The following is a 20,008-nucleotide window of genomic DNA, read 5'->3' as shown; positions in this document are numbered from 1 at the left end:
TATTATAAACGCTAACAATATTATTGAGCGTTAATTTTTTTTTTATGTGTATAATTATATAAAGTGGGAAAAGTTTTTAGACATTAAGTAATTTTAACAACACTATATTCCATTAGAAACTAGTTTTTAAAATCACATATGTTCTGACGTCAATTGTAGTTATTATTAACTTTTAAAACTAAACTTCTGTTAAAAAAAAAATTTTTTTTTTTTTAATTAAATTCTAAGAACTCTTGGAACACTTACAGCTAGGTTTTTTTATCTCAATTAATTTTGGTCAATATTTTTTTTTTTTTAAATTAAAAATACTTCAACCTAAAACACTTATTTTTTCACAGATTCACTGAAAAAAAAATTAAAAAATAATAATTCAAGAGAAAAATTTTTAAACTAAGAAAATTATTTTTAAAAATTGGATCTTTTTAAATTAAGAAGAAAAATTCTTAAACAAAGTAAAATTAAATCACACCATGAAAAATTTATAAGTTCAATTTTTTTTTTTCACTTAAATCAAAATGATGAAGCTTTTCAACATTATTTTTTTTAATTCTAAAATTTTTCTTTTTTATCAAGTTAATTTTTCAATAAATTCAATCTCTTTTAATTACATTTGAATTGTTTTAATTTTTTTATCAAGAGTTCTTAAACTAAAAAATTTCTCATTGCTTAATTAAATTTTACTTGATCCATGAATTTTTTGTAACTCAAATGATCAGATTTACAAAAATAATTTTCTTGGTTTATAATTTTTGCTCTTGAATAAAATTAATTAAAAAATTAATGGATTTGTTGATCGTAAATCTACTAAATTACCAATTTTAATATTGTAAGCGAAATATTTAGACTCAAGAATTTTTTAAACATTCAAAAATGACATTTAATGTCAAAAATGTATCTCAGCACAGAAAAGAAATAAAGAAAGTTTAAAATAATTTATTTAAAAGGATGTTTCGTATTGCTATTATTATTGTTTATGATTTATGATATATTGTTGATGTTACAAAGTAAAAAATGTAAATTACATGTGTTTATGTATTTATTTGCATTACAGATTACCAATTTCCAATTGACGTGTCTGGTGTGGCTAAGGATCATCCGTTTCTTGAAGCAGACTCACTTCAGAGTTTGTATCGGAGGCTTGACGCACTCAACCGATGTGCAAACATGAAGCTTGATACCCATCACACCCACCATCACCATCATAGTAATCATCATCATAATACAAGCCACAGCAAAACCGTAAGTATCCACATGCATTAATAAAAATCAAAATATATATTATCTCAATGGCGCTTCACTTTATATATATAAATATATAAATATATAAATAATATATACCTATATCATACATCCAGAAGAGATGGAATAAGCACTGGCCAGCTTCTTTACCGAACATTAGTGCTTTTGAATAAAAATAAAACCGGCTAACCCAATATTTTTATTTATACTCAGCTACTTTTTGTTTTCTTTTTATCAAAATAATTTTTACGAAATTTAAAACATCAAGCTTGGTCCAATTACTCAACAGCGTGCGTGTGGTTGCTCAAAAACGTGTCACGCAATTAGATAGAAAAATAATAAATTTACGTTAAAATTGTGAAAATATTTTAGTGACAGAAAACAAAAATAAATAATAAATAATAAATAATGCAATTTAGCATTTAACGTGCGGTGAATTATTTTTTTTCGCTTATTTTAATGCAAGTGAGAGGATGTCGTCAGTTTATGCACGTGCGGAGTAGTATATATATTTATAATTTACATTCACTTCCACGAGTTCTGTCTTCTGATGAACGCATGAACTAAAATTTATTGTTTTGCATCAACCAGATATTTTTTTTTTGGTCACATCTAGACAGGATAAAAGTTATCGAAATATATTGAAATATTGATTGATACAAATACAGACTAAAAAAAAATTTTAAGATTATTTAAAATTACATTTGAAACTGTAAAAGCTAATATTTAAAATTAAATTGACAAAAAAGTTATTTCAATCTGTAATTTTTTTATTTTTATGTTTTTTTCTTTTATCATGAGCATATAAATAATTTTTTACAATTAATCGATAATGAAAACTATAAATTTTGAAGCGAGAGTAAATTATAATATAAGTATAACCTTTGCGCTCAAGACATGCCATAATTATTTATTCGTCGAGGAACAAAACGCAAACTTTTGGCCGCTTTCACACCTTTTATAACGAATAACAAAAAATAAGTGATAAATCATTGGATAGATCCTTTTATTTGATAGATCGTCTCCTATCATAGCAAACTTTCATCTCTATAAAAGGTATTCAGCTGTCTATATATGTAGATATAACCGTATAAACACACGTGTCTCTTTTAAAATCACTACTGTAATTCTGGATACTAGTGCTAGTAAACTCTGGTCTCTACACACTACGCATTCAATGACGCATACGATTTAATACTTTTACTCAATACAACAAATACGTTTTACTTTGTTGATATAGTTCAGCGTATAACAGTTCCGGTTCTCATCTCCGATCTCTCGGAACCTTTTATTTATATTTTATCATATTAACCTTTTCTCTGACAATATTTTTTCTTTACACATCACACCTTGATTATTTTACGATTTTATTAAAAAATATTTATTATTACTTTTGTCAAGTTTTCTCCTAACCAAATAATTTAATTGTTTTCTGTTTAAATTTTAAAGCCGTCTTTTATTACACAAAAGTATTATATTTTATGACACGAAAAATATAAAATTTAATGCATTAAATTATTCGATCAAAGGTACTTTCGATCTTGAGATTTTAAACAGAACCATGACCATAAGATGACCCTCGAGCATCTGCCTTTCACTCTTGGAAAATTTTGTCCAACACTTTCTTTCCTCATTACCTTGTATTTGCCCAAAAAAGATTAATGTATCAGCGTACGAGTAACTTATAATCATACATACCTACCATTTTTTTATTATCATCATTATTGTTCATGTTATTATGATTTTCACAAACTTTATTATCAGCGTGTATCGCGTTATTTTTTATTTCACAACGCCTCAATTTTTTTTAACGCTTTACTTCAAATATATATAAATATTTTTTCGGCGAAATTTCTTCAAGGGTTCAAAACTGTTTATAAAAGTAATTCTTTTTTTTACAGTTACAGGCCATAATTACAACCTTAAAAGCTACTTGTTATCGTACGTAATTTGTTATGTAAGACGTGGCAATTATTATTTTTACAACACAGTTTATATTTTATGTTGCCTGAAAAGATTTAAGGATTGTTATTTTTAGAAATCTCTCAGCCTTCAGAAAAAACCAGAAGTAAGAAATCGAGAGTATTAAATTATTCAAATTTAAATGAATCATAAGTTTGAAATTAGAAGTTATAATTTATTTATTTTAATAAGATTAAGATTTATATGTCGAATTTTTGACAGTCTAAGAATTACACAATAGATCTATGATTCATAATATTATGAATAAGACTCTAGAGTATTAAAACACCATTAAATTTTTTTTAATGATTCATTTTGTGTACATTTTTTAGGCATAAGTAATATTCTTGTGGAAAAAAAATTTTTGTATTTTTGATTTTATTTTTTTTTTTATTGAATAATTTTTTAAAATATAAACTGAACACAAAATATTTCTTATTCTCTTAACAACATAGATTTTAATAAGCGACTTGAAAAAAAAATTTTTTTTTTAATTTATTAATAAAAATTGTCAAGAGAAAAAGTAGAAAAAAAATTTTTTTATTTGAAAATTTAATTAACAGAAATTTTATTTATTTGATAAATTTTAAAAATAAGAAATTGAAGACTAAAAATGATTATTTATTACGAGTAATTTGTTATTTATTTTTGTCTATGCAAATAAAAATTTATTTAGTAAGTTTGTTATTTATAGACGGTTCATTTTATCTCGTGAAAATTTTTTTTTAATGACGATGATAGTATAAAATATTAACACAGTGACTAAAGAGAAGAAATAGCGAAAAAAAAAAAAAAAAAATAAAAATAAAAATTATCAGACATCACGAATGTAGTATATAGCGTCAAGGCGAATTCATGACTATCAATCGTCCTCGAAAACTAGATGCAATCTGGCAAGGGTACGATCATTATAACGGTGTGACATACAAACCGTGGAAGGAATAATATTAATAATAATAATGAAAATAAATTTAAAAAAACAATAAGCAAGTTGAAAACTTGTTGTAACGGCTAATCATTCGCTACCACCTCATCTTTTTGCTATTTAGCCTCTACAATTAATCAAATATATTTATTATACCCATTAAAAATATATATAATCACAGTTGATGTGTTTTTATCGCGTGAAAAAATATTTAAATAATAAAATAATAAAAAATATTTAATCGTTAGTAATTTTTTTTTTGCGGGAGATTTTAAATGATCTGAAATATTATGTTGACGATACACATTTAGCAGTTTTTATATGGCCGTCCTCATTGATACCGGGTTTAAACTCGTATCGTTTGTATCGGCAAATAAATGATCGTGATCGGTATTATATAGATATAGATACAGATATATATTAAATAAAAGTATGTAAGTATAATGCAGGTGCTTGAAATCGTACCGCGCAGTCTGTCGTACTTGTTAAGTTATGTGTAATGTTTATATATGTATATGTAAGTGAAGTAAAAGCTTTGGTTGTGAGTTGTGATATGTGTACGAGTTGGGTAGACTTACTGGTAGACATGCTGGAGACCAGTTTCCTACTTTTACACGCATTACTGCTGCCAACGGCTAAGTAATTACAGCCTACGGTATTGTAATACGCATATGTAGTCGACATGTCTTTTTTTATGTCTAACGGAATGAGAAGGGACAAGGATTTAATCAACCTACTGATATAATAAGAGTATCGTTGAATTTAAAGGGACAAATTGGGTCACTTTATCTTTTTTAGCGGCCACAAAATACCGACTGATTTTTGTAATTTTTTTGTTAATAATTACTACATTATTAAAAAAATTAATCTGATTGAAAAAAAAAAATTTTTTTAACCAAGAAAATGATTGTAAAAAATTACTTGGCTTTTATCTTGATTTAAAAAAAAATTTTTCGAAATAATTTTCTACAGATTTTTTTTTTTTTTTTTTTTTTATGAAATGATTAGGGGTATCTCTTGTATCTCGTGAACTATTGACATTTTTAAAGATATAAGCTCATCCTGATTTTACACTCATCAAGACCTTTCATTTAAGTACCCACATCAATTTTTCATATATTTATATATATTATATATATGTATATATGAAAAATATATCAAAATGCATGTGGGTACTTAAATGAAAGCTTTTGATGAGTGTAACATCAGGATGAGCTTATATCTTTAAAAACATCAATATTTAAAAAAGTACAGTGCAATTTAACAAAATTCATTATTTAATAAAGCAAAATTTAATCACTTAAAAAAATTCTACAATTTTCTTCTGAACAATTTAAACAATTAAAGTAAAAAATTTTCTACACTCGATTAAATCCCCTTTCTCTTATTAGCAAAACGCATTAATAATACCGATTATTATTATTATTATTACAATAAATAATAATAATCATAAAAAAATAGCAAGTGTAAAAAATAGGTATTTAATTTCACAATCTTTAATAAGAGATCTCTTAATCGTACGTTGCTACCAGTTTTCCCGATGGCAATGATAATCTCGTGCAATTATATATGATATATAAATTGAGGTGAGTTTATAAACATGGACATACAAACGCTTTCCACACGTCTACGTTGATCTATCGCATCATACATACCACACATGAAATAAAGTTACCGTGGATTAAATAAAACGTGCACATAAGTATACATATGTATTATATATATATCCACACGATGATTTCTCCTCGTCGATCTTGGAGTAGCAACTTAGTAAAAACAAAATTTCTCCAACCAGTCCAGACTGCGTGGCATCTGTCTATATTTTTTTCCTCAACTGGCGAATAAGCACAATATTTAATAACCCTTTTCATTATATTACTTTCATTTAATAACCCCAACAATTACAGAGTTATTTATTGCTTATCATTTAAATATAAACAACTTTTTAATTCAACGAAATAAATGATAATTAATCTTGCATAACTCCCTATTTTTTCATTAAATCATCCAGTGTAATATATTATCTGGTTTTTTAAAATAATAAAATACTTTTCCTTCAAGCAACTAAATGATTAACTGCCGGTACATAAAAGTGATTGGGATTTATGAGGAGTAAATGGGTGGACTATTAGTGGCCTAACTAAATGTCGTTTCAAGTAAATCTATGTAGTGGGTAATATATATACTGTTATTGCAGTCTACTGTTCATACGAAGTTAAATAACAAAATAATACATTCAAGTAATATAAAAGTATAAACTGGCTATTGAAACCGGAGGTACATTCAGCCAATTAACGGACGTTGATATAATGCTAGAATAATCATAAGCAATCACATGCGTTTTAGATAGTTATTATGCTCTGCAAAAAAACTAAGTTACGCGGTATTTTTATTTTATTTAATAAAATTTTTACTTTTTTTAAAACTAAAAATTATTTTGTCCTATAAAAAAAAAAAGTCAACGCTTTGATATTCTCAGAGGTTATTTCAATCATTATTCATGTTCGATTTGTTACTCGATTCTCTGTTAGATATTTATACGGCTTCGTAACTAAAGAGCTCACGACATGATAACCCATCAAACCTAATACCTGTCAATGTTGATTTTCAGGGTATTATTAGTCTTGTCACGCAACCCACCCATGCTATTCGGTTTGGATTAGTATAAAGAGAATTCGAATTTCTGAATGTTCTTGTAATCACTTTGGGAGATATTCCGGTTATTCCAATATATGTTGGTCAAGTGTTAGATGTATGTATGGTTCGAGGTGTTATATTATGTGCAGACGGAGACTTAAAAAATTTATTTACCGATTTTTTTTTCTTTGAATTCAAGTTATTTTTTTAATTATTGACGTTTTTAAAGATATAAGCTCATCCCGATGTTACACTCATCAAGACCTTTCATTTGAGTACCCACATGCATTTTTATATATTTTTCATATATACATATATATCATATATATAAATATATGAAAAATTGATGTGGGTACTCAAATGAAAGGTCTTGATGAATGTAACATCGGGATGAACTTATATCTTTAAAAATTTTAATAATTCACAAGATACAAGGTAATTTCTAAAAACCCATTTTATCATATAAATACACTGGCCACAAAATTTTGCTTATTTTTTTAATAATATAAATTTTTCTTAATAATTTTTTTAATTTAATTTTTTTTTTTTTTTTTAAATGTAAATTTTGTTATCAGCTATTTTTTTGTAAGAAATTATAAATTTATTGCGCGTACGAAGGAACATGTATCGATCATTAAGTGATCGATACTTTAAGTTGTTCTATAACTAATACCTAGTTTTAGTTTCCGATTTCAAAGTTATCCAATTTAGAAAATTATGTTAAAATTTTTTAGACTTTTCAAATTTTCACATTGTAAGTTTCTATTAAAAAAAATTAGTTTGATTGGAAAGAAAAATTCTTGAACCAAAAAAATTATTTAAAAAAAAAAGTCGATAATTTTTTTATTATTCAAAAGGGAAATAAAAAAAATAATTAATAAAATATAGTACCAATTTTAGCTGAAAAAACTAATCAACAAGTGTTTATTACATCTTAAGCATTTAATGGGTGTATATGAATGAGTATATAAATGTAAATAATGTATGCGTTAAAAAGAGGACAACTATGTGAAGTGTATGATGAAGGAGGTCTTACAAAGTGACTATACATTAATATATGAAGGCGGATGCGATCTTACGACAGTAGATCCGACGATATGAGAAAATCCACTTTGCTTCTCGGTGGGCCTTGTGCAGTGTATAGTATGCACATTGCGTGAATTTTTTTGCTCTTATCATCCACGCAATAACCGGTCGTTGGTTTAATACAAACCGGGTGTATGCCGGATGCATTCAGTTCATGGACTCATTGCTCAGAGGGCGGTGCTTCTAGCTAGACTTTCCGGCACTAACTCTGCTACTATTAATGCTAATACCAATACAACTCCTATCCTCCATCCTCCTCCTCCTCCTCTTCCTCCTCCTCCTGCTTAGTTAACTAAACAGAACAACTCAATATTAATTATACCTTGCTATCTAGTTACATTATATTTATTAATATTATTAATTAATATTAGTCTTCCTCCTTCGTAAAATAGGATTTCACTCAATCCTATAATTTATAATTTATAATTTATAATTAATTAATAACATTTTCTTTAATTAAAAAAATTTTGATAATTACGAATTATGGATAAAAATTAGATTTTTAATTTTTCAATATTTTTCATTACAATATTTATAATTTGGGTAATTAGTTTTAAAATAATAATTTAATAGAAAAAAGTGGCGAGACAAATATTTAGAAGCAAGAAACTATTCAAAACTTCTACAAAAATTTGCGGCACTAAATTTTTAAATATTAGCATTTAAAATACATAAATAAACAAATTTTATCTAGTACAAAATTTAAATTCACTATGGATGAAAAATATATGAAAAAACTTGAAAAGGTAAAAATTCAGGTTAATATCTTTCTACTAAATTTAATTAAAAGAAAAAAAAACATTTTACAATGCACTGAAAAAAAAAAATTAACTTGAATCAAGAAAAAAATTTTTGAACGAAGAAAATCATTTTGAAGAGTTTAATTTTCTTGAAAAAATTCTTGAACTAAGTAAAATTTACTTAAACCAAGAAAAATTTCTTAGTTTAATAATTTTTTTACAGAAATCAAGAAGATGAAATTCTTCAAAATTATTTACTTGATTCAAGTAAATTTTTTTTTCTGTATATAAATGCTCCGGAAACAAAATTGTCCTTATTCTTCTAATTATATAAATTACAAGTTTGTTAATTAACTGAAAATTTAAGTTTGAATTGGTTAATGTTTCGATTGATAAATTAAATGTGGAGTTATTGTCGGTAATAAGTAATAAGTGGTGCATTACAAGTAATGAAATTACGGAGATGAGCATGAGAGAAGATAATGTAGAGCAATAATGATGTTGAATAAGACAAGATAACGAGGTTCGGTTGGTAGTTTTTGTAGGTGAATCAAGGGCAAATGAAGAAATCGAGGCGTTTGTACAATACGACTTTGAGCGTCTTAGTCGGGTATTGGTATCTGTATCGGGATAAGATCATTTATTCAGTTGCATTACTCAAAAGTACTGCAAGTATGTATGTATGTGTGTATGAGTGTGGGTAAAAGAAGTGAGTCGATTTCTCGGACTTAACTCATTTGATCGATCTTCTGGGAAAGTGGACGTCTACTCCAAAATAATTTACAATTAAATAAAAGTACATGATATATAAAAAAGGTTTTATCAAAAATTATCACGTTCGATGAAAGAATTACGAGTTAATGTACCGTAGAAAGTATGTAATATTAAATGAGATAACAAAAAAATAATAACAATTTAATAATAAAAATTTATCTCAGATTCCCTTTATCGAGTTTTGCCGAAAATACCCATACCATCGAAACTGTAGTTAAGTATTAAGCGCACGGATAAATTAAAAGCATCAAAGAAAGCCGTTAAAGTCTTACTCGCCAATTACAGAGCATCGTTGTCGATCTCAATGACACGTAGATTCGCGTGGTGCTCAAGAGCGACTCTGGTACCAAGTGAAACGTTAATTAAATAAATTAAAACGTCCTGGTGTAGTCAAGCAAGTAATTGACGATCTTATATCTTATTTCGTGTAAATGTATATTATATAGAGATCTCTTTCACAAAGTTTAAGTCTTGATGTCTTTGATATATAATGATAAATAATAAATAAATAATGTATTATATACAGTACAGATAAAAGTGTATTGAATGAAAATGTCTTCGTTGTCATATCATATTTTCCCGGCATTATTTAATACACACCCGTCAATTCCTCTATACTTTCATTTTAAATGTTAACAACTTAATTGATCATTAGATATTTTCTCTATAAATCAATTGCAACATTGTAGGCTAGGTAATTATTATCGGAGGTGAGGCAAGCGAAACTGTCATTCTGAATTTAGAATCCAAGCGAAATGTCATTTTTTTTTTTTTTTTTTAAGGGGATGGCTGTAATTATTTTAAATAGATTGATCGCTTGGTATTAATTGAAGTTTTTTTTTGTATTTAATGAAGCAAGGAATGATATTTAAAAATTTTTTTTAATCTTTTTTTACTTGCAAAAATAAAAATTTCTTTAATTATATCAAGTTCAATTTTTCAATTTTTTAAAAATAATATTAATTTTTAAATTTACTAAAAACTTCCTTAATTTTTTTTAATTAAAAATATTAACTTGTAATTTTTTTCTTATCTAAAAGTTCATTTTTTTAATTGCCTTTATTAATTTGTCTATTGAAATTGTAATTATTTTTTCCACCCCTCATATTTTTAACACATTAATTAGCGAATCTTTCGTAAGAATTTTAATGAAATATTTCAACCTTTTGAAGCTACAATAAAAATACCTTAATTAATTAACAAAAAAAAAAAAAAAAAAGATCTAATTAATTAAATTAAATTAAATAAAATAACTAACAGTAAAATAAAATTTTCTTCAGTAAACTTTAAAAGCGGTCATTTTTCCACGTCTTTAATTAATCTTAAAAAAAATTAATAACAATAAAAATACCTTACAAGCGTCTGTTAACGGTAGAAAAATAAAATGAGGATAGTAGAGCTAAGGGTGACGAGCTTATAATGGTGTTCTTGACTATACTAGTTCGCTGTATGTTTTCTTTATCGGCGAAAAAAAAAAAAAAAGATCACAATGCGACTACAAAGCTAGATGTCTTTTGAAAGACGTCACGAGTCTGGTGTGTGTGTGTGGTTTAAAAAAGTAATAATCGCTTTCGTATTATTAAAGTAGACTTTCCGTGTTGAGAAACGATTGGCATGGCTGAAAGTAGGAGATAAAAAAGAGAGAGAAAGAGTACGTGCGATATATACACAGCCGAACAACCACTGTACATGTACACAGAGAAACTAGGTCCATTGTCACACGAGGTCAGGTCATACAGCCCCATACATTAGCTTCTCTCGTGACAAAGGCGTCAAGTTTCGTAACAAAACTTGTAAGGAGTTTTCGAAAGCCGCCCACCCACCAACAAATCTACGGACCCTACTCAGGACTATGTTCCTATGCTACGTTCCTTTCAGTCTGCTCTATCCTGTCTATCTGCTTCATACTTCAATGTTTAGTTATTATATTTATATACTCTAAACTCTATACTTATACCCAACCACATACTGGGGTAATAAAGTTTAGCCGGCTCGTTTAGTTCTTGTTAATCATTTGTGAATTGTGTCGATTTCTTTCTTAGCTCTTATCCATCATTTCAATCTTATTTTTATCTTTATCTTGACACATTTTTTTCACGACATTACAGCAATGTTATTAATGTCATAATGAATAAATAAATAAATAAATATTTATCTGGGTGTATGTTCGTACCTGATTATTATGTCGTTAATATTCTCGATTCAAAGTGTTAGAAGTATTGATAACCTTAAGCAAAGGTATTCTGGGGGTTAGATAATTTATTGTACATTGTGCGAGTAATTTTCTGAGATAAAAATTAATTTTTTTAACCGAGAAATAAATAACGGAGTTTTGAAAGCTCGCTTAAAGTTTTATCGACAATATTCATAAAAAATTTTGTGCAAATTTTCAAATTAATCAAATTTCTTCCCGTAAAAATAACTTTAAAAAATTATATTAGATATAAGTCAAATTAATATTAAAAATAAAATAAAAGGATGTGAATAAAATAACAATAAAAATTTATAACATTAAATTTTATAATTTTTTAAATTAAAGCAATTCTTTTAATAATTAATACAAAATAAAATTATTAAATTGCATTATATTTAAATTAATTAATAGGGTTGTTTAAAAAGAAAAAAAGGTGTAAAACATGAATATTATTATTATTATTATTATTATTATTATTATTATTATTATTATTATTATTATTATTATTATTATTATTATTTTAGACACATAGTCCGATAATAAGTGTACACTGTTGGATCGTTATATATTGTAAACAATAAACAAATAAATAAAATTTTATTGCACGATTATTTATACTCCGCTTTGTCTGTTTCAGAGTGGCGGCGGAGGCGGAGGAGATGACTCAGATGAGGATACCCAGTGCGCATTGAGCGAGAATTGGACCTTCGAAAAGAAAACGCGAAGATGGTCACGAATCTGCGATATAAGTCAAGCAAATGTCGAGCGATTGCAAGCGATAGCCGCGGGGCAGCTTCCCTGTCCGGATGATTCACTGGAAGACCGCCTGGAGACCGACGACCCCGAAGAAACAATGATAGTCCACGGAAGTGTCAGATTCGAGAATATCTCCAGCACCCCGAATTCAGACGATATGAGTCCGAAGTTCCGTCGAACGGGATCTGAGCGTCTCCGCGACGGAGCCAAGGCATTTCTGCGGCGCGTCGAGTCTCTTAAATCGCGACGTCGCAAGCGGCAAAACCGCGAGGGAGTTGTAATCAGCGGTCCCCAGGTGCTGGACGTGATTTCAATGCAACAGAAGATGAAGGACCTCAATTGCGTGGATGTTTCTCCAACAGGACTTGCTCCAGTGTCTTTTGGTGAGGGATTTTTGCTGCCGTCTCCAAACCCGCCATCTTCACCAGTAACTCTGCCGAACTCGCCGTACCACTTGCCGAGCAACTTGCTGACCAATACGAGCAGTCCTTTCGGGGACGACTCGTCCAGTTACTGCTCTGACGGTTCTCAAAGCGGAGGCCCGACAAACACCCACACCATCACGAGCTCCTCGACAACTGGATCGACCAGAACAAAGTTCAACAAAGCCAAGAGGTTCCTGTACCGCGGCGGCGGCGGAATGAAGGAAGACCAAGGCGCGTTGAGCGATTCCGAGTGCCAGCCCTCGAACTGGCGACACAAGTACCTGAAGGATGCCAACAGCAATCACACTAAAGTACTGGAGTACTTGACCAGTCAGTCACCAGCTCCTATTGGAGGAACGACTCACTCTTCGTCGATAAGCACCAGAGGCGGCAGCCTCAATCTGGGCAAAGACTCCCAGCGCTATCGCGAAAAACTCACCGGTCAATCAAAGCTCCACGACAAGGAGCTCAAGGTCATTGCTATGAAACGCGAGGACAAATTTCACAGGAGCTTTCGCCATGCGCACGATGACCTGGTGATCGATCGGAAGCAGCAGGCGATGTTGATAAAACACCACCAGCAGCATCAGCAGCAACAACAAGTTACCGTTTATCGGGAAAAATCTCGGTCAAGGAGCTCCGAACTCGCGGTCAGCCAGGAGAGCAGCTCGACGATGGCCAGTAGGGATTCTGATCCGGAGGATGAGTCACCGAGGCACAAGGGGACTGTTGTTAGGTGGCACAGTTTCCAGCGCGGGTCGCTCTATCCTGAACCGCTGGATCCACTTTGTCCGCGTGCGATGGCCTCCATGTCTTGCGGACAACTTCTTGTGCTGAGAAAACTTGCTCTACTTAAGCTGACCGCCTGCATGGAGCGTTACTGTCCCACTCATCGGACCGGCTGGAATTGGGAATTGCCAAAGTTTATCCGGAAAATAAAAACTCCTGATTATAAAGACAAAACGGTGTTTGGTGTTCCACTTTTACTGTCGCTGCAGAGGACTGGCCAGGCGCTGCCCAAGTGCATTCAGATTGCGCTGAGGTGGCTGAGGGCCAATGCGCTTGATCAGGTCGGAATATTCCGCAAGAGCGGCGTTCGTTCGCGGATTCAGAAACTCAAAGCTATGACGGAAATACAAGGCGACAATATTAATTTTGATGGTCAACAGGCGTTTGATGTCGCGGATCTTGTTAAACAGTACTTCCGTGAACTGCCCGAAGCTTTGTTGACTAATAAATTGTCCGAGACATTCATTGCCATTTTTCAACATGTACCTGTTGATCTAAGACCTGACGCGGTCCAATCGGTTCTGCTACTGTTGCCGGATGAACATCGCGAGGCGCTGGAAACTCTTCTGGATTTCTTGAACCACGTGGCTAGTAATTCGCCGTACAATCAAATGACTGCGTCTAATTTGGCTGTTTGTCTTGCTCCAAGTTTGTTTCATCTCAATCATAATAACTCGAATACTAATAATCGGTCGTCTAGTGTGTCGCCGAGAAGAAGGAAGACTGTTGGTATTCCAGATCAACGGGAACTGTCGGAAAATAAAGCGGCACATGATTGTCTTCTTTATTTGGTTAAAATGCATCGTGAATTGTTCATGGTACGTTTTTATTATCATTATTATAATTTACTAAGAGTAATTTTTTTTTCTATAAATTTGACTTTTTTTTTTTTTTTTAAATACTAAATTCAACTAAATAAAATTTTTTTAAATGATCCGTTCTTAAATTTATCAATAGTTTTTCTTATTGAAAATTCTTATCAAAAATTGCATAAATTAATTTTTTTATATGTTAAGGTTTCATCCGATATGTTGACACAGTGCCACTTTAATTACATGGAAGAGAGCGTTCCCGTTGGCTTAGAAGAATTGGGCTCTGAAATGAAACAAGACTGGCGTGGTTACATGTATGCCTGTACAACTGCTTTATTGAAAGAAGCACGTGAAAAGTAAGAAATAAAATTAATAATACAATTAATTAATTAGTTTAAGATCCAATCCTTCGAATTAAATTAAAAATAAGAGGAAGAAGGATATATTTACGTTTTTTTAATTACTTGACTCAATTATTTATATTATAAAAATTTTTTATCAAAAATTTTTAGAATAACAAAAGTCACTCGAGTTACAGGTCCTTATTCCTCTTAAATTAAATTTAATTTCATAATAATACACTTAAAAAAAATTACTTTAATTTAAGTAGAAAAAACTTTCAATTAAAAAATTTTTCTTGGCTTAAATTTAAGTAAATTTTACTCAAACCAAGAATTTAAATCTTGAATCAAGTTAAATTTTTTTTAATATAAAAATAATGAAATAAATAATTGATAATTTATTTATTAATAAAAAAAAAAATGAATTACAGAAGCCGTGGTTGGGTAACAGTAAGCAATCCAGCAGACAGCAGCGTCGAAATGGCGTACAAAAAAGTCGGAGACGGGCACCCCTTGCGTTTATGGCGAGTATCAACGGAAGTAGAAGCACCTCCTCATGAATTGCTCCACCGAGTATTGCGCGAACGTCACATTTGGGATCCTCAACTACTGAAGTACCGTATGGTGAAAAAACTGGACGCTAATGCGGAGATATTCCAGTACGCAGCGGGTAACATGAGTCCATTACCGGCGCGAGATTACTGTGTCCTGAGAACCTGGAGAACGGACTTACCGAAGGACGCCTGTGTTATTGTCGAAACATCGGTCCAGCATCCAGACGCCCCGGTGATGCTGGGAGGGACTCGCGGAATAGTCCTGGCGTCACGTTATCTCATCGAGAAGAGCGGAAGTGGAAAATCACGTATCATGCATTTGTCACGAGTCGACACTAAGGGTCGGACGCCCGAGTGGTATAATAAAAGCTACGGTCACATTGCCGCTCTTTATTTAAGTAAAATACGTAATTCATTCAAGCACTCATCCGATGGCCCCGAAAGTAAAGTCTGAGATAGGGCCTCCGTACAATGCTCGTCATTGTACGGATCTCAAGAATCAAGCATCTCTGATCACTCTTCTTCTTCCAGAGATGATATGGATTATCTAACAGTTCCTCTTACGATTGATGAGGAATGAACAAAAAATTTTATTATTTAAGAATTATCATTATATCTTTATAAATTATTAATTATAAATAACCAACAAACAGAGTATATTATATTATATTATATTTAATAATAATTATAATATATTATGTTTATTATTGTATCTATAAAAAAAAATGTGAATCTCAATGTCAATTTTTCCATGTCGACTTTAAATCTGTTTTACTTATTACTTATTTATTTTTTAAAAACTTCACACTAGTTGTGCCCCTAATTAATGTAAAAAAAAATTTTTTTTTCGATTTTCTGATTTTGTTGGTAAAAAAAAATTATATTTATTTTTTTTTCTACTGAAGTAGTAAAACGTAATTGAAAATTTTCATCAGAACAAACTTAAAAAATTTTTTAATTTTGAAAATATTTGAGTTTAAAAAATTGGAAGTACAGATAAAAATTGAGATAAGATCTGAATATCGTAAAATCCTATATAAAAAATGTTGGTATTAATATCAACAATAATGTATATTTTTTATCAATATAAGATTTTTTATGTTATTTTTCTTGGACCAAATACAAACTTTTTTTATATTTAAATTTAAATGTTTAAAATAATTAATTAAGATATTAACTATTGAAGAATATTTTTGTTTGTAGAGCGTAAGAAAATTGTGAATATGTGTTGTCTGTATAATACATATATATTTTTGTGTGTACAAACGAATAAATGATTGATAAGTTCCGTAAAATAATAATTATTGAGTGATTGACGCAGTTTATTTGTCTGCCTATTGGTAGAGCCAATAGCTTTACCAAATGTTAAAGAAAGTATTCAAACTACATTGAAAAATGTTTTTAAACAAAAAAAAAATATGTATGGATAAAATTATAAAGAGAATAAAAATTGTAATTATTGATTTTGTGAGTTAGTAGGTAATAAAATGCACTGCATTAATTTATCGGTACCTGGAAAGTAAAACATTGAAATTATTCATCACAAAGCCTCTAATAAATATTAATGCCTTTGAGCATAATCCTAAATAATAATAATATTAATAATAATAATAATAATAATTAAAAATGAAACAATTATATAAATATAAATATATATATTTATCAATGTATTTCAAGTTAATACTAGTCATGAAATAATTATTAAAAATGCCTATGCAAGTGTATAAAATTATTACTCTGTTAAGTGTTCCAATTATGTCGTATTTAAACTATTGAAGTAAATCTGTATGTAAAATGTGTTAAATGATAAACAAAAATATGTACTATTTTTGTGTTTACAGTGCGTCAGTGGCATTAAAGACATGATAAAAGATCAATAATAATAAATAACTCTATACATGTATTATATTTGTCATGTCAAAAATATAACATACTATATTCTTGTAATCAATAAATATCTTATCGATTGTAAATATGTATCATATTAAAATGACGAATATATATAAAAATATATTATATTGATTAAAAAAAAAATTTTTTGTTTTATTTTTTTATCTTATTTTATAAGTTAAGAGATTAAAAATATGAAAAATATTTTGTTGACTTTTTTTTTTTATTGATTTAAATATAATTTATTTAAAAAATTTTTTACCAATATCAAAATTATTAAAATTCTTCTTACAATATTTTTAAAATTGAAAAATTCAAATTTAATGAATATTTTGAACATTTTGAAAAATTTAAGTTTTATAAATAAATTAATTTAAAAACAATAAAAAAATTTTGACTAATTTTTTTTTTTTTAATTAAAAAAAATCGCTTTTAAAATTTTTAAATAAATTCAAACGAAAAAAAAAAAAATCATGATTTCTTATAAAAATTGAAATTCTAATTTTAATAAAATTTTTATTCTAATTCTAAACTACCGATGTAATTAATCCAATATTATTAAATCAATGTACGGTTGTCAAGGAAACTATTTAACTTAGTTACCACATTTTTAAAGAAATTTAACCCCTAATTCAATCCTGAAACTCTGAGACTTACTTTCTTATTGAATAAATAACAGTAAAAAAATTTTATATTAAAAATAATAGAAAAAAATGGTCCGCTTACATGTTAAGAAAGGTGATGAGAGTCAATTTCTGTATGATACCATCGTTGATACACTTGTTGACGGTGTTATTCAAGAAATAACTGTTATTTACAACGGTCGGCTAAAGATAAACCGGATTGCCTATGGTACGTATCCTCGCTATTTCTTCTCACACAAAAATATCAGTAAAATTTGATAATTGATGAATAATAATCAATATTATTATTATTAATTATTTATAAAATCATATTTATAGAAATGGAAGAACTTGCAAAACATGGCACAATGTTGCCGTCTAATATGATGGGATTAACGGATGAACAAGTGATCGAGTTAAAATTAAAAGACGAGTGGGCTGATAAGTGCTCGCCTATGGGTGGTTGGACGTTCAATAAAGACGTTATGGGTAAAAAAAAATTTTTTATCGTAAAGAATGATAAGAAGATTATTTTTAGAAAAATTATAAATTGTAAAAAATAATTTAATAGGCCGTCGCAATGGCCGCCAGCCAAACGAAAAAATGCAAGAAGTTCTGAAAAAAGCTTGTAAGGACGCGCAAGCTATGATAAGTAAGGTAATTATGATTATAATGGATGAAATATTGACTTTTTTAAAGATATAAACTCATCCTGATGTTACACTCATCAAGAGCTTTCATTTGAGTACCCACATGCATTTTGATATATTTTTCATATATACATATATATAATATATATAAATATATGAAAAATTGATGTGGGTACTCAAATGAAAGCTCTTGATGAGTGTAACATCGGGATGAGCTTATATCTTAAAAAAAAATCAATATTTCACAAGATATAAGGTCATTTCTTAATTTTGTATCTAGAGATAGAGCATTTGCAAATGCAGCCTAAATACTTATCATAATAAATTGATTATCGGTGAGAATTAAATGAAACCTTGAAGAGGCACCTATTTAAGCCAAGATCTTTGCAATGAGACAAATTACAAAAAAAAAAAAAAAAAAACGATTTTATTATCCTGGAAACAAAATTTTTCTTATTCTCTTAATAATATAGATTAAACAATATTTATTAAAATTGACTCGGCAGAAACTTGTTGCTGAAGATAAGCTGATGAGTTTAAAAATAGTTAATGAAGCGTTGGATCTACTAAGAGGTGCTTCAATGATAGTTTATCCGATGGGCTTACCACCTCACGATGTTATCCGCAAGGAATTCGAAAACACTGAAGATTTAACGGGAACCCAGGCATCGCTTGAGGTAATCCGGGTATCCGCAATTCCGGCAATCTTATCTGAATAAGCCCGGATAAATAAACATCTTTAGTATAAATATAAACATAAGTATGTTAATGTTTATCTAGGTGATGGACGTACAAATGGCTCAGCTGTGGTTTTCCGGCAAGGAAATGATACGGGGAAAAAAGCTCAAGGATTATTTGGGCGCCAATGAGAAGACTAAGATCGTCGTCAAGCTGCAGAAACGCGGATCTGGTATGCCAGCTCGCGAGCCCCTGATGAGTGATGACGAGCGCAAGGAATTTATGATGCACGCTTATCGACGCCAGGAACAGCTCAAGGTAAGCTTTTTTTATCTATGCTGTTGATACTGAAGCCGTTGGTATGACAGAAATTTTTTTTTTTTTTTTTAATTAGAATTTTATTAATTAAATTTTAATTGATTGAAATTTAGAGCTGAAAAGTTTTTAAATTTTAACTTAAAATAATTTTTTATTAAAAAATTTATAGAATTTTTCAAAATCAAATTACCAGATTTTTAAATTGGAAAATATATTTTTAATTTTTGACGTTTCGCAAAAATTTGAAAGAAAATTTATTATTAAATTTTTTTTTAAATTTCTATTTAAAATTTTAATAAATCTCAAAAATTTTTTGTCATTTTCAAAATAAAATTTTTCAATTAATTTTTATTTTTACTATTTATTAATTAATATGAAAATTTGGAATGAATTAACTAATACATAATTCATAATTTTAAATTTTAAAAAACTTACTTAAAATACTCCAGAAATTCCGAGAAGTATCCAACTTTGATATTATCAAGAATAAATTCAACTTTTAAGTTTTAATAAAATTTGAAAAAGTTTCTAAAGGAAAGAGAAATTTCCCATGATAACAAAATATAAAAAAAAGTTAATGAATGAAAAGCAAAAGTTTAGTTTACTTATAAGTAC

At 29.0% G+C, this 20,008-nt stretch overlaps 2 protein-coding genes across 2 annotated transcripts in view; both read left to right on the top strand.

Moving 5' to 3' along the window:
- Positions 1-17,260, top strand: part of Cv-c (RhoGTPase activating protein) — a 90,443-nt gene extending 73,183 nt beyond the window's left edge. The window contains exons 10-13 of the mRNA XM_074243123.1: positions 1,052-1,239; positions 12,195-14,345; positions 14,544-14,695; positions 15,112-17,260. Coding sequence (XP_074099224.1) covers positions 1,052-1,239; positions 12,195-14,345; positions 14,544-14,695; positions 15,112-15,688 — 3,068 coding nt within the window. The 3' untranslated portion in view covers positions 15,689-17,260. The remainder of the gene's footprint in view (positions 1-1,051; positions 1,240-12,194; positions 14,346-14,543; positions 14,696-15,111) is intronic.
- A 577-nt stretch (positions 17,261-17,837) lies between these two features.
- LOC141527670 (cilia- and flagella-associated protein 298) overlaps positions 17,838-20,008 on the top strand; it is a 47,371-nt gene continuing 45,200 nt past the window's right edge. The window contains exons 1-5 of the mRNA XM_074243251.1: positions 17,838-17,976; positions 18,087-18,236; positions 18,319-18,404; positions 18,904-19,074; positions 19,178-19,393. Coding sequence (XP_074099352.1) covers positions 17,838-17,976; positions 18,087-18,236; positions 18,319-18,404; positions 18,904-19,074; positions 19,178-19,393 — 762 coding nt within the window. The remainder of the gene's footprint in view (positions 17,977-18,086; positions 18,237-18,318; positions 18,405-18,903; positions 19,075-19,177; positions 19,394-20,008) is intronic.

Source organism: Cotesia typhae, unplaced genomic scaffold, assembly GCF_013202065.1.
Source record: "Cotesia typhae breed Kobodo isofemale line unplaced genomic scaffold, CoteBio_Ctyphae contig_4, whole genome shotgun sequence".
NCBI lineage: Eukaryota > Metazoa > Arthropoda > Insecta > Hymenoptera > Braconidae > Cotesia > Cotesia typhae.
This window is presented reverse-complemented; position numbering and strand designations above follow the sequence as displayed.